This window comes from Arachis hypogaea, chromosome 18 (assembly GCF_003086295.3).
Source record: "Arachis hypogaea cultivar Tifrunner chromosome 18, arahy.Tifrunner.gnm2.J5K5, whole genome shotgun sequence".
In the NCBI taxonomy this organism is placed as follows: domain Eukaryota; kingdom Viridiplantae; phylum Streptophyta; class Magnoliopsida; order Fabales; family Fabaceae; genus Arachis; species Arachis hypogaea.
Window position 1 is genome coordinate 6,818,062 of NC_092053.1, and position 26,925 is coordinate 6,844,986.

Sequence of the window (26,925 nt, forward strand, 5' to 3'; positions counted from 1 at the left end):
CATCAGTTAGTTGCAGCCGAAATTGGACACACAAGTCCAACCCCAAAATGTTTTGAATTATTATTGTGCTTTGTGTGTTGTGTTTGAATGTAATGTAAGAACGTAACATTGTCCTATTTATAAGAGAAGTTTTGTTGACCAATGAACCCAAAAGGATTATAATAATCAACACTTCTATGTTTTCAATCCATTATACATTCAATGCATTAAGAATAGATAAAAAAAATCACGATTTTTTTAATTTTATCCAATAATATTCGTATAATTCTTTTTTAATCATTTTTAAGATATTTTTTTTGCTAAGAATTTTTTCCAATACCTTAAAATATTGGTTAACTAAATTCCTATTAATCAAATTTTTTGTTTCATTGTGTTCTTGTATCTGACAGACTAACCAGTATTTTATAAGGATATTTGTTAATATTATTAATGTAAATTTATTTTTATTGAAATATATGGTACTCAATTTTTATTTTTTCCCATGCATGAATTGAATAAGAAGTTTTAAAAATTTTAAAGGCAAATAACAAGTGATTGATCCATTTGGCAGAAAGGTAGACGAAAATCGGTATTTGCACTAAAGTTATATGTTTTTTCAACAATGCTAGGAAGTAAGAGGTACCAACTAAAAACCAGCAAAATGTTTCTGGATGAATCCAAAATATCTAGCTAGGTGGATGATATTTATGCTAGGTATTAGAATGTTTCTTCTACTAAGTATCAGAATATTTCTTTTTCATACTAAATGAATGTTCTTTTATATATTTTATAAATTTTTTTATATACTAAGAATCGAAATTGTTAGAAGTTCCGTGATCTCCACCCCTATTTCTCCAACGTATCGTTCAGAATTTTAATTTGGGGTAGAAAGCAATTAATATCAAATATTATAAATTAAAAACAAATAAAATTAATTAAATATAATTATAAATTAGTTAAGTTGTTTACTTTTTGGTTGATCACCTTTTAGTTCTATATATATATATATATATATATATATATATTTAATTGATAATCTATCTTATAAAAAAAGATCAACGCAAAGGACACACATTATGACCCAAAATTTAAAAAAAAATAAAAGAATCTCCATTAGCGTATGGCTTGGGAGTGTGTTGACCAATGTAGGCCAACGTGTAAAACTATGTGTTATGAAAACAAATTATTGATTAATTGTCCAATAATCAAAGTGATTTAAATTGGACCACCAATTTAACCCCTTCTCTTTCCTTGTCTGAATAATGACATTGAAAGATGCTTGTTTTTAGATTAATTAAAGAAGTTTATATTTTTAGGGACGGAATAATCCTCCTGGGATCTGTCACTTTTGGGCAACAAAATAGGTTAAATTTATCCAACCAATTCGATTATCCGTTTAAATAGACAAATCTTTGTTTAAAAATTTAAATATTTTTTAATTTTAAATTAGATAAATTGAATATGATTAATCTGAAAAAATAATAGATTAAACAAGTCGGTCTATAGACTAAACAAGCCGTTTATTTATTTTTTTATATTTTTTAAAAATATCACTTTTTCTTAAATTTGAAATACAATAAAATTTAAGAATACCTCATGCAGACAGATATCACACGTCAATAAAAAGCTGGTCGCAATGTCTAATTGACTTAGGCTTGTGTTTTGATGCAATATTTTGGCACCACATTTTTGGTTACATTATCGCAGCAATTTTACTCACTTTGGGCACTGAAATAAACTCTTTAATTTTTTTTTTCTGCGTTTGTTTATAGATACTAAACACTTAGACAAAAACATAAAATTATATTTGATAGATAAAATATAAACAAAAATATTAAAATATTAATAAAACACATAATTTATTTTTTAGCTTTTTTATTATTTTTATCAAATTTTTTATAATTATATATTTCTTTAAATTTTTATATGAAAAAATAAGAATAAAATAAATTTTTATAATTTACTCTAATTTATCATAAAACAAAATATAAGAATATTAATTTTTATGTCTTTGTTTTTAATATCTTATTCTTATTATTCTGTCTTATTCTATTTATAGAATAAAATATAATTTTTTAAAACAATAAAATATTAGGCCATAAATCACAAAAAAAAAAAAAAATTAGTTGAGTTAATTCAGAAAAAAAAATGACAAAAGAAGCTGAAGATTCTGAAAAATTGTTCTCAATCAATTAATCTAAAAATTAAATACGAATATAGTTGTTATTCACAATGATTTCAGTAAATGATGAAAAACATTGAATATGTAAATTAAATAAACAATTTTACATAAACATCTGGTCATCCAAAATAAGTCTTAAGAAAGAGTAGCCAAAATATAAGCATCAGTTTTTTTTTTGTGCAAATTTTGATCCAAGACAAGTTCCCTATTAATAAGTTTATTTCTATTTTACAAACCCACATTTAACAGATTGATTAATTTATTGTTAACTAAGGATTTATTGTATGTTAACACAAGGGAGGCTAGTTGATTGTAATAACATGATGAACACCAATGTTCTTCTCTTGGTCCCCATGGCACGGTTCATCAAGATGAGGAGGACAATTTGGATAATTTGGTGCAACTTTATTGTCTTTTTTCTTGAATTTTCCTTGGATGGATAATTCATGTATTGACTCAGCGAGTTTCTCAGTGCAAGAAACCACATCAAACAGCAAATAAATCACAATCATAAGAGGAATATTGGTTCCTTCCCATAACCCTGATTTGAGAATGGACTTGAGGTTCATTGCAACAATCTTAGATTTCTCAATGCTAGGGTTTGCAGCATATGATGGTGAAATCTTTTTTTGGATTGACACTGATAATTCCTTTAGAGATTTTCCTGTTTCTTTGCTTATTTGGATGCATGCCTCTTCCACTTTCCTTTTTGTTTCTGATGGAGTCTATATATATAAAACGTAAACATTTCAAATTATTTTTACAATGTCAACTAATCACATTTAAAAAGTTTATTTTTCTTACTAATTGTAATTTTAGTACCTTGCTGGTATAATCAAGGAAGCCAATAAGAGAATCAATGAGGTAGGCACATTGCCTTAATAAGCTTCCAATTTTCAAATATTGTTTCCAAGGGTGACCATATCTGAAAGGACCATGGCACGGTTCCCACCTTGCAAAATTCACCTTCAAAATATATAATCATATAATAATAAATCAAATTATTACGTTACTATATAATAAAGTTGTTAATAATTTCGTCAGTCTAGAATATTATTCTTACCAAGCTTTCTTCAATTTGCTTTGAATTAAGAACACTTTTATATGCTTGAAGCTTTGACTTATTAGATTCTTCACCATCTGATGTCCCAAAATATTCATCTCCAAATCCTGCAATATAAATTTGTATTCCATTAGGAAAATATCCCAGCTATTTCATATAATACACAACATATAATATAAAATGAATTTAATCGCTCTCTTAAACCTTATAATTTTACTAAATTTTTTATTAATTAAGTTTTTATACTTTTTTTTCTTTTTAATTAGGTCTCTACATACTTTTAATTTTATAATGAAGTCTTTTTTGTGTCAAAAAACGTTAAAATTAACAAAATATTTCTTCTAAAATACATACAGTAAAAAATTTAGTTAGATTTTTAATTATGAATACGTTTAATTTACGAAGAAACATTTAGTTAACTTTAATATTTTTTACACTAAAAATGACATAATTTTAAAATTAAAAGTAATGATAGAAATTCAATTGAAAAAAAATATCTATAAACCTAATTACAAACTTGGTAAAATTATAAGGACCAATAGAATAATTCAACCTATAAAATATTAACTTCATTTAAAATCGAATGATATTATATCTACTAGATAGAAGTACCTTCAATAGAATCTCCTAATTTGTGAAGATTCTTTGACACTAGCTTGTGAAGATCATCACCTCCCCATATGGGGTATACAAAAATGCACACCGATACAGAAATTAAAACACCTGCGAAAATTGTGATCACTCGTTTCTTCACTGTATCTAGTAAATCTTCGTCTCGATAGCTAGGTACAGATACCATGCAGAATGTTAAGATAAACACTAAGAATCCATAATCATATCTTGCTTTCACTTGAGATAAAAACCGCATATATGTCACTCCTGCAACTGCATATATTCAATTTTCGCATTAATCAAACAATTTTAACTTACATAGTATATAATATTCAATTGATAAGGTATATTACCTATGATAAAAATTAGGGTTCCTAGAAGTAATGGCTCCACAATGTGCCCTCCCATTATTGAATTAACCAAGTGATAACATCCAAGTCCAAGAGGACTAGCCAAAACCGTTGCCAAACCTCTATTGAAACATTTAGCAAGTGTTGCCCCTGCATGTGTCACGCATATATATATATAAGACTTGGTTAATATATTATTGAACTAGAAAACAATTCTCCAAATACATTGAATGAACAAGTTTAATTAAACGAACTTGCCTACGGAAAATTCTGAGACAAGGATGACGGTGATAATTATCCACATGGGATTTGAATCAAAAGCATCATAGAGAGGTTTAACATAGTAAAATGCAGAAACTAAGGTGATGGAAAGTGCAACTTTGAAAGAATGAATGAGCCTTCTAGGATCATCTTCTCCCGGTTTCTTCAGCTGCAACATCACACTAACCACCTTAGCAATAATCTTGCTAAAAACGTTAACCAAGCATTGCCAAAACGTGACATTATTAATGGTATCTTCTATAAGTTCAGATGATGCCATCAGTAGCCAAAAGTGGACACACGGTTCCACCAGAAAATGTTGTGAATCAAATAAGAGGAGTTTGTGTGTGGTTGTGTTTGAATGTAATGTAAGAACGCAAATTCTATGATATAATGTCGTCCTATTTATAAGAGGAGTTTTGTTGACTAATGTAAACAAAAGGATTTTAATATTCAACACTTCTCTCTGTTTTCAATCCATTGGATGCATTGCTTACTTTAAAAATAAAAAAATTGCGTTTTTCTGAAAATGTTAAGGATATCATATATCCTACATATTTTTAATATAAAAAAATATATTTTTATGAGTAATGCTACATGAAATTTAAAATGAACTCTCAAAATCAATTATTAGTATAAAATATAAATTAAAATATAAAATATATATTAAAAATAAATTAAAATAAATATATTTATACGTAAATATATGATTGACTAATTTTAATATATAAGTAGTATTTTTTATCTTTTATACATTAAGTGCATGATGAATGACAAATTAAAAATATCACAGATTTTTTATTTTTTTATTTTTATCCAATATTTGAATAATGAGTTTTAACTAATTTTTAAGAGATTTTGTTTTTCTAAGACGATTTTGTTAATAAAATTCATATTTATAAATTTTTTAGTTTATTGTGTTCTTGTATCTCACTAATAAATATTTATATGAATATTTGTTAAGATTATTAATGTAAATTTATTTTTTTATAGTACAACTTTTTTTTTCCAATGCATGAATTGAATAAAAAGTTTTAAAAATTTTCTCTCTTATATTTATCCTAATTAACAGTAGTATAAATCCTTTTAGAGTTGGTAAGCTCTTAACAGGTTATTATTATGTGTGTGTTTAACTGTTTATTGAAGGTATCATTAAAGGCCGCAATTAGAACTGTCACTAACTAGGTGATATTATTAAAGTCAGAGTTAGTGAATAAATTCAAAACAAAAATGATTAAATGTATAGTACTGTAACTTGTTTATCCCTATACGAAAGTATTAATTAACATATTTTATTGATGAGTATGAATTAAGTATTTAGATTAGGATTAACTACTGTTCTTTAATTTCTGGGGGTGCGGTATCGTATTCATACTTGCATGTAGGTATGTGTATTGCTACTGTGGATTGTGTCAACTTGCATCCTTATTAATTAGCGGTAAAAACTCAGATGCAAATTAAAATCACGTAAAATTAATAGTTGAGAATTATTAAATAATTTAATAAATTTAATTAAATTATTATTTAATAATTATTTTAGTTATCAACTTCACATGAAATTAACTAAAATTCCACCTTATTAGAATTACATATTTAAGCATGCGTTGAAATATTTTGTAGACGTAGCCAATTTTGTTTTTTTACTTATTTGAAGGAGGCCAAAATGTGGCTCCGTACGAAACCATAATCTACCGTAACTCACCACTGGGTTTAAAGCCGTCATGTGATCTTTCCCTTTCAACTTATTGTTCTATATTTGTATTTGTATTGTTCTATATTTGTATTGTTATTGTTCTATATTTGTATTTGTATTGTTATATAATTAAGTTGTTAAAATTTAAGTATATTTTTTTTTTTGGTGACTAAATTTAAGTATATTTGATTTTTAACAATTATATTTTATACACATAAAAATTATTAATTAACAAAATCAATCATTTATATGCAATGCATTTTAAAGTATATATTAGTTGATTTGGTGTTTCATTTATTTTTAAATATTTATTTCTGTATGTAATAAAAGAATTATATATATGACAATTTTGATATCAAATTAAATTTTATTTATCATCAATCAAATTTAAGCTTAAAACGAAGAAAATAATGAAACTATTTTGATCATTTTTTTACAAGGAAAATTTAAATTGTTTATTTTGAATTAGACAAAATATCTCATACAAATACTTAATAATTTTAAACTTATTTTTATTAATATTTAAGCAAAACAATTTAATTTAATAAAATTAAAATACTCATAAAGAATATTTTTCCACTTCCAAGCCAAGTATTTTATCCAAATTTTAGTAAAAACAATGTACCAAAGTTGCGTTTGGTTTTAAACAATTTCTCTCTCTTCTGACTTTAGTTGTATTTATTAGCATTTAATCTTGCTAACTTGTGCAGCAAAAATCTTTTGGTGCTAATAAATAGCATAGCCGCCATTGTTATAAACTTATCTGGAGTGGATAGTTTTCATTTTCCGTTGGCTTCTTCTAATATTTAGCTGGCACTGGCTTAAGGATTTTGCTGTTATTACTAGTCTATTAATAAAAAAATCATCCACAAACACGTGCTTTATAGAATCATCCCTCTAAATACGTTACACTTGAGAATGCTAATTAAGAAATTAATTTAATGTGTTTCGATGAATTATCCCGCTTTACACTATTTTATTAAAACCGAATTAGTAATCGAACCGATTAAATTATTGAATAATCGAATTATTGATTTAACCAATAAATTATAGATTAAACAGATTAATTTAGTCATAATTAAATAATTATATAAAATTTTATTATTATTTTTATAATAAGTGTTTTTTTAATTTTATTTTTATATTTTAATAATTTATTATATTATTATATATTATATATAAGTATTTATTAAAAAAATATATTGTGATGAATAATTTTTTTTTATTTTTTTAATTTGTATATAATTAAAAATATAATTAATTTAATATTTAAGAATGAGTGATAAAAATTAAAATGAAATTAAATTAGTAATGAAAATGTTATAAGTAAGGTTGGGAAAATCGGTCCAATAAATGAATTGGTAAGGCGACTGGTTCATTGATTTAATGATCTAATTGAGGTTCAACTGATTTAATTAAATATTAAATAAAATTATTAAAAATTATATATATAATTTTAAATATATAAATTTAACCATTTTTAACCTAATAAAATTTAAAATTTTACAATTTCACATAATAACTATAACTTTATTGAATGAAACAAATTTTATTATTTCATTCACTAATAACTATTAAAATATCAAAGCATAGCATTTTCGATGTATAATAAACCAGCATTAATATATGAAAGCATATAACCAATTTGGGATTATTGGACATCATTAAAATTAACACACAAAATTAGAAAATCAAAAACCAACAACAATATTATTATAACAAAATATAACAAATAAAGAATAATAAAAAATTAATAAAATCTCAGCAATTCAAAATCAGTGATCTAACCCATCAACTCAATTAGTATTATTAACAACAAATCAACAGTACAAAACAAGCAAAAAATCAAAATCAAATTCAAGAAACAGTGCTTAATGCTGAATGCTAACTAGAAGAAGGGACAGAGAGACATCAGAAAACTAGCAACAATATTATTATGCAATCTCAATAACTCAGAATAATCAGAAATTAACAAAATCTCAGCAACTTAGAATCAGTGAACTAACCCAACAACTCAATCAGTATTATTAACAACAGACCAATAGTACAAAACAAACAAAAACAAATTCAAGAAGTAGTGTTTAATGTTGACCAGAGGAAGGGGCAGAGAGATAGAGAGCGAGCTTGACGGCGACAAAGAGAGAGTTCGACGACAACAGTGAGGAGAAGAAAGAGTTCGACGACAACAGCGAGGAGAAGAGAGAGCTCGACGGCGGCGAGGAGAATAGAGAGCTCGATGGCGACGGCGAGGAGAAGAGAGAGCTTGAAAACGACGACGACAGAATCTTCAACCCTACTTCCCATGACGAGACGACGCCGACGACGCTGACGAACACAGAGAGAGAGCTCGACGATGACAACGACGCAGTGCTGCGGTGCTATGGAGGTTGCGATGGGCGGTGGCTGTGGTCTACGGGACTGGGGGCCTAGGGTTTTTTCTTTGTCCTTTCAATTTTCAAAGAGGAGAGGAGAGGAGATGAGTAGGGCCTGGGAGGACTAGGTTGCTTTTCGGGTAGTCATTTAGGGTTTTTTTTTTTCATAAAAGTCAAAACGACGCTGTTTTGGAGGGCTTCACTAAACCGAAAGACCTCTAAAATATCGGCCGATTTCGCCAGTTCATCGGTTAATCGCTGATTCGACCGGTTTTTTGACCAATTTTTTGTTAGACGATTCTTGAGGTTAATCGAACTGTCCTGATGACCGATTCTTGGTTAATCCAATTGAACCGACCGATTCGATTTGGTTTTTAAAACTATGGTTATAATATTAATATATATAATAATTAGAGAAAATTTCACTCCCCTCCTTGCGAGATGCTAAAATGACACTCCCCTCCCCTCTATTTATAAAATGTATATTCACCTCCCTTATAACTTTTAAAAAACCTCCTCTTTAATCCATTTTAATTTTTTTGTGTTAACTAATTTTAACTTTATACATTTTTCAAGAAAAAATAAATTATTTTTTAACAAAAATACCCTTTGACAAAAATTTTATTTTTTGTCATTAATTTTACTTACCAAAATATCCTTTAATAAATTATTTTTTTATTGATTAAATTGTATTTTTACCAAAATATTTTTAAAAAAATTTAATAATTAAATTATTTTTCTAAGATACCCTTCAATAATTTTTTAATTATTAATTAATATTTATCAAAATTTTTGTTAATAACTTTTTTATATTTTACTATTAATTTTTTGATATCAATATATATTATTTTAATATTAAAAAATTTTAGTAAGATTATTAATTGTTATACATATTAATTATACATATTAACAATGGTAAGACTTTTTTATTTAGTGTTAAAATAATATACATTGATATCGAAAAATTAATAGTAAAATATAAAAAATTATTAACAAAAATTTTGGTAAAATTATAATTTAATAATTAAAAAATTATTGAAGGGTATCTTAGAAAAAAATAATTTAATTATTAAATTTTAAAAAAAATATTTTAGTAAAAATACAATTTAATAAATAAAAAATAATTTATTAAATAGTATTTTGGTAAGTAAAATTTAATGATAAAAAAATAAAATTTTTGTTAAAGGGTATTTTTATAAAAAAATATATAAAATTAGTATTAGTTAACACAAAAAATTTAAAATAGATTAAAAAAGGGGTTTTTTAAAAGTTATAAGGAAGGGAAATGTACATTTTATAAATAAAGGGGAGGGAAGTGTCATTTTAGCATCTTGTAGGAGAAGGGAGTGAAATTTTCTCTAATAATTAGCATATAAAGTGTTAAACAGCAAGATAGCCTAATAGCAATGTTAGTTGCTTACAATACTAGTTTGTTTGGTCCACATTTCTACTTGAATCGATCATATTGTCGGTTTACTAATTTTTCAATCAAATCGATTCATCCGATCCGATTTTAATAACTATGTTTATTTCTCTATTCATTTGTATATTAAATTACTAATTAAGAAATGAAATATAAAACTTTGGTTACAAAATTATTTATGAAAATACTTTTTTTTATGAACATCGGGGCAAAAGTGCCCAAAAAAATAAGAAAACTAAAGAGAGACTACTCTAGGGAGAGAAATACCTATAGAATCAGCATGAAAAGCTAAGGAAATACAAGAAGGCATATTGAAAAAAATATGACAGTCAGATGAAAGACTATGACCAAAGTGAGCCAACCTATCAGCACAAGTATTTGCTTCCCAAAATTGGTGATGAATATTCCAACTAGTAAGCTTGCTGCATCTGTTTCTGATAGCCAAGACTAAGGATCTAGTAGCATGTAAGTCAATTTTCTCCTGGAGGCAAAGCTTCACTGCAACAAGGGAGTCTGCTTCAATAATCAGATGAGAGCAAGCAATATTCAAAGCTAGCTCCAAGCCTAGTAAAATTCCCCAAAGCTCCGTTGTCGTCACTGTTTCGCCATCCAAATTCGCACTAAAACAAGCTATAAATCCTCCATCAGAGTCCCTTAGGATCCCACCACAAGCTGCTCTTCCTCCATCTAACACAGAGCCATCCGTGTTGAGCTTAATAAACGGGTGATCTGGTGGCTTCCATTTGATCTGTCTTTCAATGAAATTGCAAACCTTCTTCCTGCTCTAAACAAGCTCGAGCTGTGCCAAAGAGTAGTCCTTCGCTAAGTGGAAGGCCAAAAAATGAATGCTATTCTCTGCTACAGCCTCATCGCTATCAAAGATCACCTTATTTCGACGAAACTAGAGTGCATTCATTGTGCATACAAAAAGGAGGGGCCAGTGAACCCCTTTGAAGAGGGATTGGGATGATAAATTCTCCAACAACCAAGGGAGGAGGGGGGTGTTGAAAAAATTACCAACTCTCAATCTGACATCAATGCTCATCCATGCTTGTCTCGCGACTCTGCAGTCTCGGATCACATGGAGCATCGATTCGGTTGCCTCACCACAAATAACACAAGATCCATCCTGGGCCATATTTCTTTTGACTCTAATCTCATTTGTTAATAGGACCTCATTTGCAACAAGCCAGCAAAAAATATGCAGCCTTGGGGAGCTTCAAGCTTCCAGATCTTCGAAAACAACTTAGCTTTAGAGTTATCTGAAGGGCTTAGGTAGAGAGAGCAAGCTGACTTGATAGAAAACGCACCGTCTGGTGTCAACAGCCAGGCTAGAATATCTTCTCCCATCTCTGGTTCAGGTGTTTTCGTCGACCTAAAAACGAGAATCCAATCATCGCCTAGGACTACTGCAATTCGATTGAGATCCCACCTCTGGTCTGATATATAGTCACACACCCGTTCCTCCAACATATCAGAAACCACCTCGGGCTGAGCAAAATCAATCAGGTGGTGTACCCCTGGCATCCAATGATCAATCCAGAAGTTAACATTTTCACCGGACCCAAGTCTCCAAACAAGGTTGTCAGCAAACTTCTTCCAAACATGAAAGATACCTTTCCAAGCATTAGATGAAGATAGATGTTTTGTGATAAGTGGCAGGGAGTCATCTCCACATTCATACTTGCTACGGACTATATTTACCCATAGCGCATCCTTATTATGGATTAATTTCCAGGCCAGCTTCATAAGATTTGCATTATTCAACACTCTAGCCGGTTTGAGGCCCAAACTGCCTTGGCTTTTAGGAAGGCAAACTTTCTCCCAACTCATGAGATGAAGTTTCCTCCCCGAGCTAACACTTCTCCACAAAAAATTCCTGCAGATTTTATCAATGCTATCACAAATGCTTAGAGGAAGTTTCATGGTCTGCATGACATAGGAAGGAATAGACGCCAGTGCTGATTGGGTGAGAGTAACTTTGCCCGCAAGAGAAAGATTTTTAGCCTTCCACGAACTAAGTCTATTAGCCATTCTATCTAATATGAATTGAAAGTCCTCCTTCTTAGAACGACCATGAAGGAGAGGGACTCCAAGGTACTTACCCATATTGTTTGTTAGCCTCATTCCCAAAGCATCACTCAGTTCTTTTTTCCTAGCGAAGCACATATTATTAGAGAAGTAAACACAGGATTTAACATAATTTACCTTTTGACCCGAACATTTACAAAACAAATCCAGAATTCCCCATACAACTTCAACCTGCTCCATGGAAGCTTTCCCGAATAGAACAATATCGTCAGCAAAACAAAGATGGGAGAGTTTCGGCCCACCTCTATTCAAAACCATTGGCTCCCAAAAATTCTGATTAAGAGCAAAGGAGATAGTCTGAGACAGTCTTTCTATACATAAAACAAAGAGATACGGTGACATAGGATCACCCTGTCGAATACCTCTGGAAGGAGTGAAAGAAATGGACGGGATACCATTCCACAGGACTTTCATCTCCACAGACGAATAGCAATGAGAGATCAGGTCAACTAGATTATTTGGCAGTCTAGCTTCAATTAACGTATCCCTGATAAACTCCCAGTTCAAAAGATCATAAGCTTTTTTCAAATCTATCTTAATAGCCATATAACCGTAAGCACCTTTCTTGATCCTCATGGAATGGATGGCCTCTTGGGCTATAATAATATTATATGCACTCTGCCTGCCAGGGACAAAACTTGACTGGGAGGGGCCAATTAATTTGGGCATGACCTGTTTTAGCCGATGAGAGATAATCTTTGTAATGAGCTTATACGAAACATTACAAAGCCCAATAGGTCGAAAGTGGCTAAAAGTTTCTGGAGCGTCAATCTTCGGGATAAGCGAGATATAAGTGCTATTCGCCACTTTAATTTCTTCATGATTGTTGAAAACCCAGAAAACCCAATTTTCCACTGAGGTTTTAACAGATTCCCAGTTGCTTTGATAAAACATCGGAGGCAGGCCGTCAGGCCCCGGCGCCTTCCAGGCTCCCATAGAGAACATAGAAGATTGGATTTCTTCAACAGTCACCATTCTTCCTAGCTGGTTTTGCTCCTCATATGATAGAGTCGGAAACAAGCCTGGAGCATTTAGTTTCTCACAATTCCCATCATCAGTATACAAAGTTAGAAAGTGTTGTGCTCCAATATTTTGAATTTGTTGCACATCATCGATCCATTGTCCTTCTGCATTTTCAATCATAGTTGCTCTGTTTCTTCTCCTCCTGGAAGATGCTGTGCTATGAAAATAAGCAGTATTTTTATTACCATAATTAATCCACTTGCACCTAGAACATTGCTTCCAGTAGACTTCTTCCTGAATAAGCAAAGTTTCCAATTCCTTCCACAATTGGATTTGAAGATTATCAAGAAAAGGATTCGGCGTGAAACTGAGATGAGCAGATATACCATTTAATCTCGCCAGTAGCCGATTTTTCCTTTTAATAAGATCACCAAACACCTCTCGATTCCAAATTTTAGCAGCCTCCATGAAAGTAGAGATATTTACCTCCAGCTGTTTATCAACATCCCAACTACTCCTTAGCAAGTTATTAAAATTGTTGTGAGTCATCCATGCTGCAATAAACCGAAATGGGCGAGTAGAGGAGCCAGGATTATTTGCAGATCTCAAATCGAGTAATAATGGCACATGATCAGATTTTAGTTTTGGAAGATGCTTTACTACTGCATGATTAAATCTTTGAACCCAAGAAGGGTTCGCAACGTACCTGTCTAATCTCCTTCGAATACTACCTCTCTGCCAGGTAAATGGTTGTCCTTGAAAGCCAATGTCTTGGAGACCACATTCAAATAGACAATTTGATAAGCGAGCATGATCCCTGGAGAGATTTGAGGCACCCCCTGTATCTGCCAATGAGAGAACACAATTGAAATCACCCCCCACACACCAATCACCATGCACCAGATCCCCTAATCTTTGCAGATTTTCCCACAATTCGGATCTTGGTCCAATATGAGGTGAACCATAGACTACCATCAGATACCAGTATTGTTCATTACAAAAAGAAACTCTAAGGTGAATAAATTGCCTATGTGACTCAATAACATTAACATCCCAGAGACTGCCATTCCACAGAAGCCAGATCCCGCCTGAGAAACCACATCCTTCCACTAGATGCCAATTCGGGAAACCAAATTTTTGAGCCACCTTTTTCGCTTTAGCCCCCGAGATATGTGTTTCAAGTAAACAAAGAAAACCAGAATGAAATCTATTGCACAGATCCTTCATCAATCTGGAGAAACCTTTACCATCTACACCTCTATAGTTTCAATTTATTATATTCATGATAAGCAGCAATAAAAGGAGACGAGGGACCAAACAGCCAGAAATTACTGCGCATTAGGCGTAGCACCTGTGGCGATATCTGCCACCATGTTTTCTGAAAGCACCCCAATAGGGGATATATCTGAAACTGACTTACTAGCATTTACGTTCTGATTTGCTCCTGGGTCAGGGGGATTTGCCGCCGAATTGCTCACTCCAGGTTTGAGGCGAAGCTGCTCCACCATTGCATAAGCTTCCATGGATGGTAAGTGAGTTTGAACCCCAGGAAACATCCCGTACTCCCAACCGTCACTACCTCCCATGCTTTGAGCTTGTTTAATTAAATTAATAGAATCCCAATAATTTTCCTTTCTCCGATTGTGGACCTCTGTAGAACTGGAACCTTCTATCTCCTTCCCCTTCCAAGTAGACACACTCGTATTTCCTACTGTCCCCTTACTCTGATTAGTATGAGGTTTTTGAGTGGGTTTTTTATTTTCTTTTCCTACTGTGGCAGGTTTTGCAAGCATAGCAGCTTTATTGGGCTGGGGTTTTTTGGTCCTGGACTCCAGATGAGCTTCATTCTGCCTACCCACCAAGTCCATTTGTGTCGACTCCTGGTTCTCTATTTGGTCTAGAACCTGGTACCTTGAGCCCATGGCAACATTAATTCCCTTGTTTAGATCAGGCCCAGAGACTTTTTTCTTCATATTTTTTCTTTGGGGCCTCTTAACTATCATCCAAGGCCAAAAAGAATTCAAGGTGTTCCCATTTTTCATATCTTCATTCAGATCTGACACCCCAATATTCCTTCCCATAATATTTGTAACTGGATTAACTGAATTCGAAGCTTCTGGCACCAAGGTAGCGGATTTCACAACCAAGTTCTTCGAAACATTTTCTGATTGACCACCACCATCAGTGCACGGTGGTTGAATCTTCTCCTTCCTTGTCCCTCCTTCTGAACATAGCTCAACTCTATGACCATAACGGCCACAACCGAAGCAAATTAAATGTAGTCCTTCGTATTCCACTTTGAAGTCGCGACCCAGTACTTTGATTGCTGGAACCAGTTTGCGCCTCAGGTCAATTTCCACGCACAAACGTGCAAATTTTTCTCTAGAATGAATGAAAGTATTCTGGTCAATCTTTAACATTGTTCCTATCTTTTCCTCAACTCTCCATAGAAATTTATCAGTGTACAACTCCACAGGCAGTTCGGAAATACGCACCTAAACCGCAATTTTTTGGACAAAATCATTTGAAGGTTGGAACAGGGGCCTCCATCTCTGCACCAACAGATAGTGGTCTGCAACTTGCCATGGACCTTTAAATAAGGCATGTCGATAGTCACCTTCATCCATGAATCTCACTAAGAAGAAATCACCTGTTAAGTCAATTACTTTGAGATCTCCATTCCGTGACTAAGCCCTCCGAATCCAAGCCTCCATCGCTCGAAATCTTAGACTCTTGCCAAGCAGCTTCACAATGAGAGAAAGTTTCCATGGTTTGCACCACTGATCATATTCCTCAAAGGAGACTTCCACTACCGATTTTGGATTGAAGGGAGCCTCCTCTTCCAGATTCACATCCTCCTTCTCCTCCAAACCATAATCCTCAGCCACTAACTGCATAATTTCTGTTAGAGACAATACAATTCCCGTATCATCCGACATCAACCTGTCCTTGTATGTACTTACTTGTTCCGGATCTTTCATCCTCAGTCCACACCCATCAAGCGGGGTGCTCTTGTTCTCACTCGATTGAATCCCCTGGCTGGAATTAGGGTTTTCTATGATCATACTTTCTCTGTCTCTAACAAATTCTACGTTGTCATCTGCATCCGGCAGTGATTCGTCCCCATTCGGCTTTGCTTTCTTAACGCTGCGAAGCCTCAAGTCTTCTTCTTGGGGAGATTCCTCTTCTAGCGGCTGTGCACTCTCCAATACCATTCGGTTTCGTGACCTAATCCTTTTTTCTCTCAATCAATTTCTTTCTGGACTACAAGCAATACCGTTTATTTATGAAAATACTTCTATCGAATAACTTAATTATAGGATAAATATAGTATATATTATTGTTTATTGTACTTAATATTATGTTGTGTAAAGATGAAAAAAAAAGTATTTAGTATATAGATTATAGAATATTGAATTGAAATAAATACAAGTGATTTACTTATTTTGTTTAGATGGTATGATATATGATTTACATGTATCGTAATACTATGTTTTTTCGATTTTTTGTTTGTTTGTCTTATAAATATTTTGAAAAAAAAATCTAAAATAAGCTTTGTAAATTTGGAAAGTAAAAAATTAATATAAAATTGGTAACTTCTATTATATTTAAACCTTATTATCTTAATTAGTCACCAAAAAAACCTTATTATCTTGATTTTAAGTGGTTTAGTTTTTCCCTTTTCTACTTTATTAACTTTTTTTTTTAATTAATCCTCTCCATTTTTGTGTATTTTAAAATAAGCTTCCAAAAACAAAAATATACCATTTAGCATTTGTAAACCCAAAACAATTCTGTCCATCACACAGAAGATCGCTCCAGATATTGGGACTTGGTATAAAAGTATTTGCTTCAAACCTAAGCCACACAAGTTCGAATCCTAGCAGTGGTGGCTAGGTTAGTGTGTGTGAGTGTGTTTGTATGACAAAAAAAAAAGTAGTAATCAATATGCTATATAACTATATTAGTATATTATTTCTCCAACAGATCTAAATACAGAGTATCACTCTTTATTAGGCTTTATATCACAGACATGTTAATAAAAAAGGAAAATAAAGTAACTAAGCTAATTCATTCTTCTATGATTGATTTACATGCACTCTGTTTTTGTTGTTTTTCCTTTTGACTTTCTTATTTGGTATACGGATACCTAAAAGCCTTGCAAGCCATTGTGGGTTTCCAGTGTAGAAAAAGGACCATCCTAAGAGCACTCCAACCACCACTCCACATGCATATCCCACTGCAACAGATTTCCAGCCAAATCCAAATTTTTCTTCATCCTCAAATGTCAAGGATGATGAGGAATGTCCATTGTCATCATTGGCACCACTGCATGATTTTGATAAAGGGAGTCCACACAACATTGCATTTCCCACATAGGAGTCATTTTGGAATGTGTTGAATTGGCCACCTGCAGGTATAGCTCCCTCTAATTGATTTTGTGAAACATTTAAAACCGACAGAAAATTCAAATTTGTTAAGGCCAAAGGAATCTCACCCTTCAGCTGATTCCATGAGAGGTCCAACCATTCCAAATTTCTCAAGTTACCCAAAGTTTGTGGAATGGTGCCAGTTATTCTATTATGTGAGAGATTGAGTCCTTTGAGGGAATCTAATTCTCCAATTACCTGTGGGATTTCACCCACAAGTAAGTTATTTGACAAGTCTACAGTTGTAAAAGTCATCAATATTTTCACTAGTTCCACTGACTGATCTTTCATGTTGACCACTATTGATGCAAAATATGATCGATAGCCGGAATAAGTGAAACTCATATATTGCAACCCATTATGAGTGTAACTGACATTCATCATTCCTTGAAAGTTCTTCAAGAATGATACTGGCAAGGACCCACTAAAATAGTTGTTGGAGACATCAAAAACTCTCAACTTTGGAAATGCATGTGCATCTCTAATGTTGGAGGAGTTACTGAAGGTACCATAAAATTTATTTGCTCGTAAAATGAGTACCTGTAGCTCTTGAAGCAATCCTAGCCAACTAGGAAATGTGTCCTCTATGCTATTTTCTCCAACGTCCAGAACTTGTAGTTTTGTGCAGTGGGCCAGGGATTTGGGTAATGCTCCCTCCAAGAAGTTGCCATTCAGTTTTATAGTATCTAAGACATTACCTTTAGGGAAGATTCTTGGTAAGGTTCCACAAAGGTTGTTCATATGCAAGTCCAAAACTGTGAGAGAGGGTAAGGTTGCCAAACATTGTGGAATTGTTCCTGTCAAGTTGTTGTGAGACAAGTTGAGAATTTTAAGAGAGCTTGCATTGAATGTTTCACAGTCATTAGGAATGCTTCCACTCAAGTTGTTATTAGATAAATCAAGGAAGATAAGATTAGCCAATCTGAAAAATTTATGGGGTATATTTCCCGTGAATTCATTAGAGCGCAGGTCTAGAAAACCAAGACTTGGATAAACCCCAAGTGCTTCTGTGATGTTTCCAGAGAAATGATTGCCGTCAAGCCTTATTGTAGTTAGTGTTAAACAATTTCTCAAGGAGTTTGGAAAAATCCCCGAAAAGCTGTTGTTATTGACTGCCAAAATAGATAGCATCATACCGCTGCACAAGTTAGGTGGCAGTACTCCTGAGAAGTTGTTGTTACCCATACGAAGCTCTTTGAGGTTTGAGAGCTTGGACAAGTTGGACGACAATGGTCCTTCCATCTCACAATATGAGAGGTTCAGGAATTGAAGCTTAACCAAATTGGTATACAATGATTCTGGTATTGTGCCATTAAAATAGTTGAAAGAGAGGTCTAGAAAAGTCAAGTTGTGGCACTTCATTATGAAACTTGGGAATTCGGGAGTGAATGAATTGAAAGACAAGTCAAGGTATGTTAAGGAAGGCATGCATGAATAATCAGACCAGTGAGGAGGAGATGCAAAGTAGTTTCCTCCAAAGTCAAGGTACCATACCTTTGGGAGACTTATGACCTGATGGGGAATAGCACCATTGAAACTGTTGTTGTTGAAGCTGAGATATTCGAGTTCCCTTAAATGTCCTATCTCATAAGGCACTGTCCCTGTAAAGTTGTTGCTTCCAAAGTCCAAGAAAATGAGTTTGGAGAGGCTGCCAATTTGAGGTGGTATTGACCCATAAAAGCTGTTATCATTGAGGTCAAGGTGAGTGAGATTTGGTAGGGAAGCAAAATCGAAGCCATGAAGGGTGCCACTGAGATCGAAACCAGAAAGGTATATCTCTGAGACAGTTGTGTTTGTTGTTTTGTCGCAAACAACGGCATCCCAAGTACTGCAAAGGTTGTGAATATTGGAGAGGGACCATGAATTGAGAAAAGGAGTGTATAGTAGGCTGTTTTTCCATTTCACAAGGACTTCAGCTTCTGTTGTTGGAGAAGCTGTGATTTTCCGTGAAAGCAAGAACATCAATACTAACATTATATGAAAGAGAACATGATTGAGAACACAATGTGTTCTTTCAAAAGTTGCCATGTCTCACCGAATGACTTTTATGGCCACTCTTTGTTTAAAGCTTTACTTTGAATGAGTTGTAATGCTGGTTAGCTTTGCTCCCTTATATTTACCATATAATCACCATTATTTATATTAAGATTAAGACTAAGACTAGTCTCGGTAAGCTTATTTCTTTTCTGAACATATTAAAATAGCTATATGGTGTGGACCATTTGATCCCCACACGCGGTTTGTTATGTCAGTAGTGGATCATAAATTCATAATATTAGAATGAGACTGGGTGATGTGTGCAGAGGTAAATTAATTATATTATATAGTATATTTTAATAAGTATTATATTATTTAAAAATTGATTAGATAATATGTAAATTAATATTATATGGCTAAAACAGTTGTTTTGGGCTCGAATATTCACTCGAATTAGAATCAATTACGAAATAAACTTTAACATCTAATAAATTTAAATATAAACCTAGTCAATTAATTTGGTTTTGTCTTTTTTATTCTTTTTTTTTTCTGTTTAGTTACCAAAAAATAAACTAATGTTAAATTTAAATTGTTTTATTTTACAAAAATTTTTAGAATATTTATTTGATAATTTGTATATAATTTTATATAATTATTCAATTTAAATATAATATAAATTAAATTATAATTTATTATTTTAAAAATTTAGATTCATTTATTATTTTTAAAAAATACATAATTTTTTTTATATTAGAGTTGTGTAAAATTATATCTTCATTTGTTGCTTTTATTTTTATGTTTGTTTCAATTGTCATATTTTGTCTTCTCATATGGTGTTCTTTAAGTTACAAATAATTTAAAAAAATTAAATAAATGAGAATGAAAAACATTAAAAATATAAATTAGTTTTATAATGATGATATATTTGAATATATCTAGAAAAGAGATGTATCAAATTTAAATTTTATTTGGGTTTAGAAAAATAAATGAGAATGAAAAATACCAAAAGTGTAAATACAAAATTATGAATAATTTTATAATAATGATATATTTGAATGTATTTAGTAAGAAAATATGGCAAATTTAAACTTACTTGAAAGAATTTTCGCTAATTGATATGAGAGATTAAGAAATAAAGATAGTAGTCTTATGTAACATGTAGAAATAAACCAAATAATGTACTAATAGAGTATTAATACGTTTAAATTGTAGAATTTTAATATTTAAAATTGAAAATTTTTATAATTATTATTATTATGACAGGAGTTAATATATATTATTTATTGTATTTAATTAGTACTTTATGTTTTAATTGAACAATAATTGATGAGAATTTTTTTTAAATATTTTACTAAAAATGGTTGATTGATTTTTTAGTTTTGTCAAGTAAGCAAAATTTTTTATGAGATTTGTTCACATTTTGGCCCAACAAATAAAAGTCAGGCCCAATAACACAAAAAAGACCCACCAATAAAGGTGGACTTCACTACAAATCCGACCTTTTTAAGGAATTCGGACACCAACACAGAAGTCTAGCCCTACTTACCTTAAACGAGTAACTGCCTTTTTATATATCTCTTACTATCTCTACCTTATCTAGAAGTTAGATTCTAACAAATTTTCAAGATAAAAGGAACGATTATCCATCAGAAAAGATAGAATTATTTCAACAAATGTGGTCATCAACTCTATTATAAATACACTGGAACTCCCAGAATTCACGTTCTAATCTACTAAAAATCTACTTAAAAAATCTTTACTAACTTAGATATCAGAGTTTCTTGCAAGTTGAACTCGGACAGGCAGCATTTCAACACCAAAAAGATTGAACGCCACCATATTCAAGAATCTCGACCACATATTCAAACCCAAACCAATATTTTAAGTAACCCTCAAAAACAGTATCGTTAGAAAAAAAATATAACTTAAACATAATATAAAAAAATTTAGATATTAACTTTTATACAATAAAAATAATATTCTTATTTTTTTAATTAAGAGAGGATCGGCAAGTCTTAAATTACAGTAGTTATTTACTTGACTTGGTCGTTTTATTTCGTGTTAGTCAAGTAGCACTTTATATTTTTATCATGACCATATTTATTTACTTCTAGTGGATTGATTAGCGCCTCAATCCACATTTTTGCAAGAGGTAGTTAAATGAGAAATGAGTGTGACAGGTTTATTATATATGTGGAACTCAAATTTATCTTCAATTTGTTTTAGAGATATCAAGAAGTGGTCACAAGATTGAAAACTGAATACTAATTATAATTAGTAATTATTAATAAATAATAATAAGTATAGATTAATTTGTAAAATGGTATCGGACTCTTATGAAGCAAGAAATCAGTGAGGGGCTAATGCAGAAGCTCACTGTTAATACAAAGAGAATGAAGAGCGAAGAGAATGAGGGAGATTGAGAGAATCTTGGGGCTTATTTTTATTGAGACGTGTAATTTACTCTCCAACTGAATATATCTATTAAACAATAGATAGTCGTGGTTTTATCTTCGAATTGGAGACTTCTCTGTATTTCACGTCGGTTCCAGTCCCAGGTGGAACTTCTCCTCCACGGTGGCTTCTCCTCCAGCGTGGCTTCTGATCTTAATGTCTGCATGTGCTCTTCTGTCACTCCGCCGTCACCCATCCCTTTCATCTCCTCGCTCACGCAACCTATGAATCGCTCACGCAACCTGTGTTCTTCATGTTTTTGTTTGAATAGGTAATGATTAGTTGGAACCCTAGGAGCTTTGCTTTTTTCTCCTTACTTTCTTGTTCTCTGCCCTACCAAACTCTGTGTACGAGTCTTTCTTGGGAGTTTGCTTCGTCGCCGTTTATCCAGGTTAGCTTTTTTCCAGTGGAGGCTCAAATCCAGGATCTCCGATCAATCAATCAGGTGCATCCAAACCTATTTTGCTCTTCATCGTTTTTCTTTTCCTTCATTGTGTACATCCTTGTGATCAATCTTGGTTATTGTTCCAGGGTTAACTCAGATTTAATTGTCTAGGGTTTGTGAAATTCTTAATTGTGCAAATTGCAATCATTTTTTTGTATCTGTTCCATGGTTAAGCGAGATTCTATTGTCTAGGGTTTGTGAAATTTCTAATTGTGCAAATTGTGATCATGTTTGGTATCTGTTTGATGGTTAAGGGAGATTTTATTGTCTAGGGTTTGTGAAATTCCTAATTTTTACAGATTGTGATCATTTTTGGTATCTGTTCCACAGTTATCCCAGATCTTATTGTATATGGTTTGTGTCATTTGTAATTTGAAAATTGTCTATGTGATTTGGCTTGTTTGTGGGTTCATGTTCTTCGTTAGATTCTTTCCAAGTTGCTGTTAATTTTGAATATGGTCTATGAATCTGTTTCATCTTCTTGATTTCGTTATTTAGAATTTGATGTGATTATCATTTCTCCTTTTGCTATCTCTTGAATTGTTTGTTGCATGTGGTTTGTCTATTTCATCAATTTTTGGAATTTTATAATCATTATAAATATTGTCTTGTTACTTACCTTTTCTTATATTTATGGATGATGGGTTTGTTTTTGTGAATGATTGTCTAGGTATGGAATTTCTACCTAATCTACTTTCTCCATGATGATGTGATTGACAGGGTTCTTTCAGAAAATACAGAGTATAGACCCAGCTTCTCCTATTCAACTTTTGGATTCCCAATTTCATTCTCTCCTATTCAATTTTTGCATTCCGATTTCCATTTTGATTCACTAATCCCTTTGGATTGTTTGGGCTGAATCTAGCAATTTCTAATTTTATTCTGCATTCAGAATCAAAATTTATAGACCTAGCTTCTCCTATTCAACTTTTGGATTCCTAATTTGATGTTACTAGGGAATTCTCTTCTAGGTAGTCTATTTGATGAGTGGTGATATGATTGATATGAATTGATTGATAGCTTCTTTGTGATTTATTTGCATTTTGATGAAATCTTTTGTTAGTCAACTCACTTGCGTTTGAATTCTTTATTGGTTATGCAAAGAGTGCTCTATATTTCGGCTGTTGCATAGAAGTAGAGCTGATTGTCATGAATTTTTGTGCTTCTTTGATAAAGGAATATGCTTTTGCCACTCCCATTTAAATTTTGTACTCCCAATTCCATTCTCTACTGTTCAAGTCTTGCATTCCCATTTCAATTCTGATTCAATAATCCCATTGATGGATCTTTCCTCTTTTTTTTTACGCTATGTCCATCAAATCCATTAAGTTTACCTAAAATGAATTGCTGGTTGCATGTGGGTTGTGAGAATCATTATCAAGGAATTGGTTTTGTAGCTAATGTATTCTATCGGTGGTTATATGATTGACAGATTTTTATTGATGTTTCTGTATACTTTTTTTCCCATTCATTTGCTGTTTCCAATGTATGCCTACCTAAGACACTTACCAACTCTCATTGCCATGAGTACAATGATTGTTTGGGGTAGTTGATGACTGCCTTCGCTATGGTGTAATGACATGTAGGTGCAATATAGCAGGTATGGTGTGATATCTCATTTTTTGGTCCCTATTTCTTGATTTCTTGAAAGTTTCACTTGTTTTTGCTGTTTTTGTGTTAGTTCAGGTTTTGCCCCTCTCATTAGTTGTCTCTATGGCATTGAATGGAGATGGATATGGACTCATATTTTGTTTTTTCTGCATTTTCATATTCAATTTGAATTCAAAAAGGTGATCCTCTTTCATACAAGTAGAGCTAACTGTGATGCATTTGTGTGCTTCATTTAATTATATCCAAAGTAGACCCATTAAATCCTATATATCAACTGATGAATCTAGTTTTAATCTTTTACTTTGTATATATTCAACAAATCCATTTAGTTTTTATACTTTTTTTGTATTCAGAATCATGTTCTGTTATTTATGTTTGATTTCAAATTTTATGAAGCACTCTCATAATTACATTGAGAGTAGACCCATTGAATGCAATATTAAAATTTCATGAATCTTTTTTTATTTTTTTATTTTCTGTATATTCAACAAATCCATCAAGTTTAGATCAAGTGAATTGGTGGTTGGATGTGGGTTGTGTGAATCATGACGAAGGAATGGGTTTTGTACCTAATCTATTCTATTGGTAGTGATGTGATTGACAGAAATTGATGTATAGCTTGCTGGTTGTTTATTTATATGTTTTGATGTTTTGAATTTAGGTCAATTTTATTCTATTTTTTTATTCTTTATATAAAAGTACTTTTTGTCTAACTAGGAATTCCCTCCTCCAAAAACATATACCTTCACTATGTTATCTTCCGTTGAAGATATCTTCTGCACCGTTAATGATGTTCTGCCATACATTCTTCACTGAAAATGTGGGTATCCCTATCAAGGTATGGGATTTCTATCTATTTAGTCAGTGGTGATGTGATTGATAGGAAGGAAGTGGCTTTCTCACAATCAGATGGCATCACTCCACTGTTTGTGTTACTAGGGAATTCTCTTCTAGGTAGTCTATTTGATGAGTGGTGATGTGATTGATAGGAATTGATTGATAGCTTCTTGATGATTTATTTGCATTTTGATTTGTAATTTGATGAAAGCTTTTGTTAGTCAACTCACTTGCATTTGAATTCTTTATTGGTTATGCAAAGTGTGCTCTATATTTTGCCTGTTGCATAGAAGTAGAGCTGATTGTCATGAATTTTTGTGCTTCTTTGGTAAAGGAATATGCTTTTGCCACTCCCATTCAAGTTTTTCCCTCCCAATTCCATTCTCTCTTGTTCAAGTCTTGCATTCCCATTTCAATTCTGATTCAATAATCCCATTGATGAATATTTCTTTTTTTTTTTAAGTTATGTCCATCAAATCCATTAAGTTTACCTAAAATGAATTACTGGTTGCATGTGGGTTGTGAGAATCATTATCAAGGAATTGGTTTTGTAGCTAATGTATTCTATCGGTGGTTATGTGATTGACAGAAATTGATGTATAGCCTGCTGGTCATTTATTTATTTTTTAAGTTCAAGTGAATTGCATTACATTTTTTGTTCTTTGTGTAAAAATTAATTTATATATCAGTTGTTGGATGGACATACAGCTCTTTGGCCTGAACTTAAGAGGTTTATTGAGAAAAGAATGGCCTTGTGCGAGTAAAATGGCTTCATGGTATTGTTTATCTAACTAGCACATCTCTTTATCAAAAGAAAAATCTATCCAGCAGCTGCTCTTCCCATGAAAATGTCTTCTGCATACATAATATGGTTGTGCTATATATTCTTCATTGAAAATTTGGCAATCATTATCAAGGTATGAGGTTTCAATCTCACCCATTTCCTGAATGTTGATGTGATTGACAGATTTTTATTGATGTTTCTGTATACTTTTTTCCCATTCATTTGCTGTTTCCAATGTATCCCTACCTAAGACATTTACCAACTCTCATTGCCATGAGTACAATGATTGTTTGGGGTAGTTGATGACTGCCTTCCCTATGGTGTAATGACATGTAGGTGCACTGTAGTAGGTATAGTGTGATATCTCATTTTTTGGTCCCTATTTCTTGATTTTTTGAAAGTTTCACTTGTTTTTGCTGTTTTTGTGTTGGTTCAGGTTTTGTCCCTCTCATTAGTTGTCTCTATGGGATTGAATGGAGATGCATATGGACTCATATTTTGTTTTTCCTCCATTTCCATATTCAATTTGAATTCAAAAAGGTGAGCCTAAAGTCCTTGATTTTTTCTATAAAAGGATGGTTGTGGTCCACATTCAATGCACAAACATTCTGCTGTGTTTTATTTCCTCCTAAGCTCTATCTACATCAAAACTTTTCTGTTTACATTTGATCTATTTCATCAACTCTATTTACCTTCTTTGTTTCTTTTTTTTTCTGCAATGCCTCCTCCATTTGATATGATTTCTAAGATGCATCCTCCTAGAGAGGCTTGGAGGCTAAAAGTTAGGGTTCTAAGGCTTTGGGTTGTCCCCTCTTTTGGGAATCATGATGTTCCTAACTCAATGGAGATGATTCTCCTTGATGAGCATGTTAGCCCCTATTAGTTTCTCTTTTAAATATGGTGTTACTTGTTATTTTTTAAGTTTTTAATTTTAAATGATGTGTTTCACTAATCTGATGTTGTTCTTTTGTTGGATTTTCAGTGTGGAAAAATTCAAGCTACAGTTAAGAAACCACTCCTTAATAGGTTTAGGGATCATATAGTTGAAGGTCAAGTTTATAGAATGGCATACTTTACTGTTGTGTCAAATCATGGTAGTTATAGAGCAACTTCTCATAAATTCAAATTGGTTTTCCTTCACCGAATCATTGTTGTAGCTGTTGATGAAGATGTTATCCCTAAGACTTGTTTCAACATGTTTCCTTTTTCTGAGCTGTTGAACATGACCAAAGATTATGATTTTTTAGTTGGTGTGTCTATCTTCTTGGTTTGCTGTTATTCAAGTTTTTTTAACAAATGCTTTCAATATTTAATAGGTTGTGTTTATTTGAAATAGATGTCATTGGACTTTTAACTTCAGTGGGAGAAGAGAAAGAATATGCAAAAGAGGAGAAAATT

At 32.1% G+C, this 26,925-nt stretch overlaps 3 protein-coding genes across 4 annotated transcripts; 1 reads left to right on the forward strand and 2 right to left on the reverse strand.

Annotated features, from left to right (window-relative positions):
- Positions 1–2,387: 2,387 nt before the first annotated feature.
- LOC112769481 (aluminum-activated malate transporter 2-like) lies at positions 2,388–4,801 on the reverse strand. Its single transcript, XM_025813994.2, has 6 exons — positions 4,445–4,801; positions 4,190–4,336; positions 3,837–4,109; positions 3,225–3,331; positions 2,984–3,127; positions 2,388–2,886 (listed from the first exon to the last, which is right to left on the reverse strand). Exons 1-6 carry the CDS (start codon positions 4,725–4,727, stop codon positions 2,464–2,466), a joined length of 1,377 nt encoding a protein of 458 aa, XP_025669779.1. The 5' UTR covers positions 4,728–4,801; the 3' UTR covers positions 2,388–2,463.
- Positions 4,802–16,938: 12,137 nt separating this feature from the next.
- On the reverse strand, positions 16,939–19,525 carry LOC112772848 (uncharacterized). 2 transcript variants are annotated; one of them, XM_025817853.2, is made up of 2 exons: positions 17,488–19,517; positions 16,939–17,400 (listed from the first exon to the last, which is right to left on the reverse strand). In XM_025817853.2, the coding sequence occupies exons 1-2, from the start codon at positions 19,445–19,447 to the stop codon at positions 17,069–17,071; spliced, it is 2,292 nt and encodes a 763-aa protein (XP_025673638.1). In that variant the 5' UTR covers positions 19,448–19,517; the 3' UTR covers positions 16,939–17,068. The 2 variants fall into 2 exon arrangements, with proteins under 2 accessions (XP_025673638.1, XP_025673637.1); XM_025817852.2 differs by having other exon boundaries at positions 16,939–19,525.
- A 6,720-nt stretch (positions 19,526–26,245) lies between these two features.
- LOC140181221 (uncharacterized) lies at positions 26,246–26,858 on the forward strand. Its single transcript, XM_072224743.1, has 3 exons — positions 26,246–26,395; positions 26,510–26,794; positions 26,844–26,858. Exons 1-3 carry the CDS (start codon positions 26,246–26,248, stop codon positions 26,856–26,858), a joined length of 450 nt encoding a protein of 149 aa, XP_072080844.1.
- Positions 26,859–26,925: the final 67 nt, after the last annotated feature.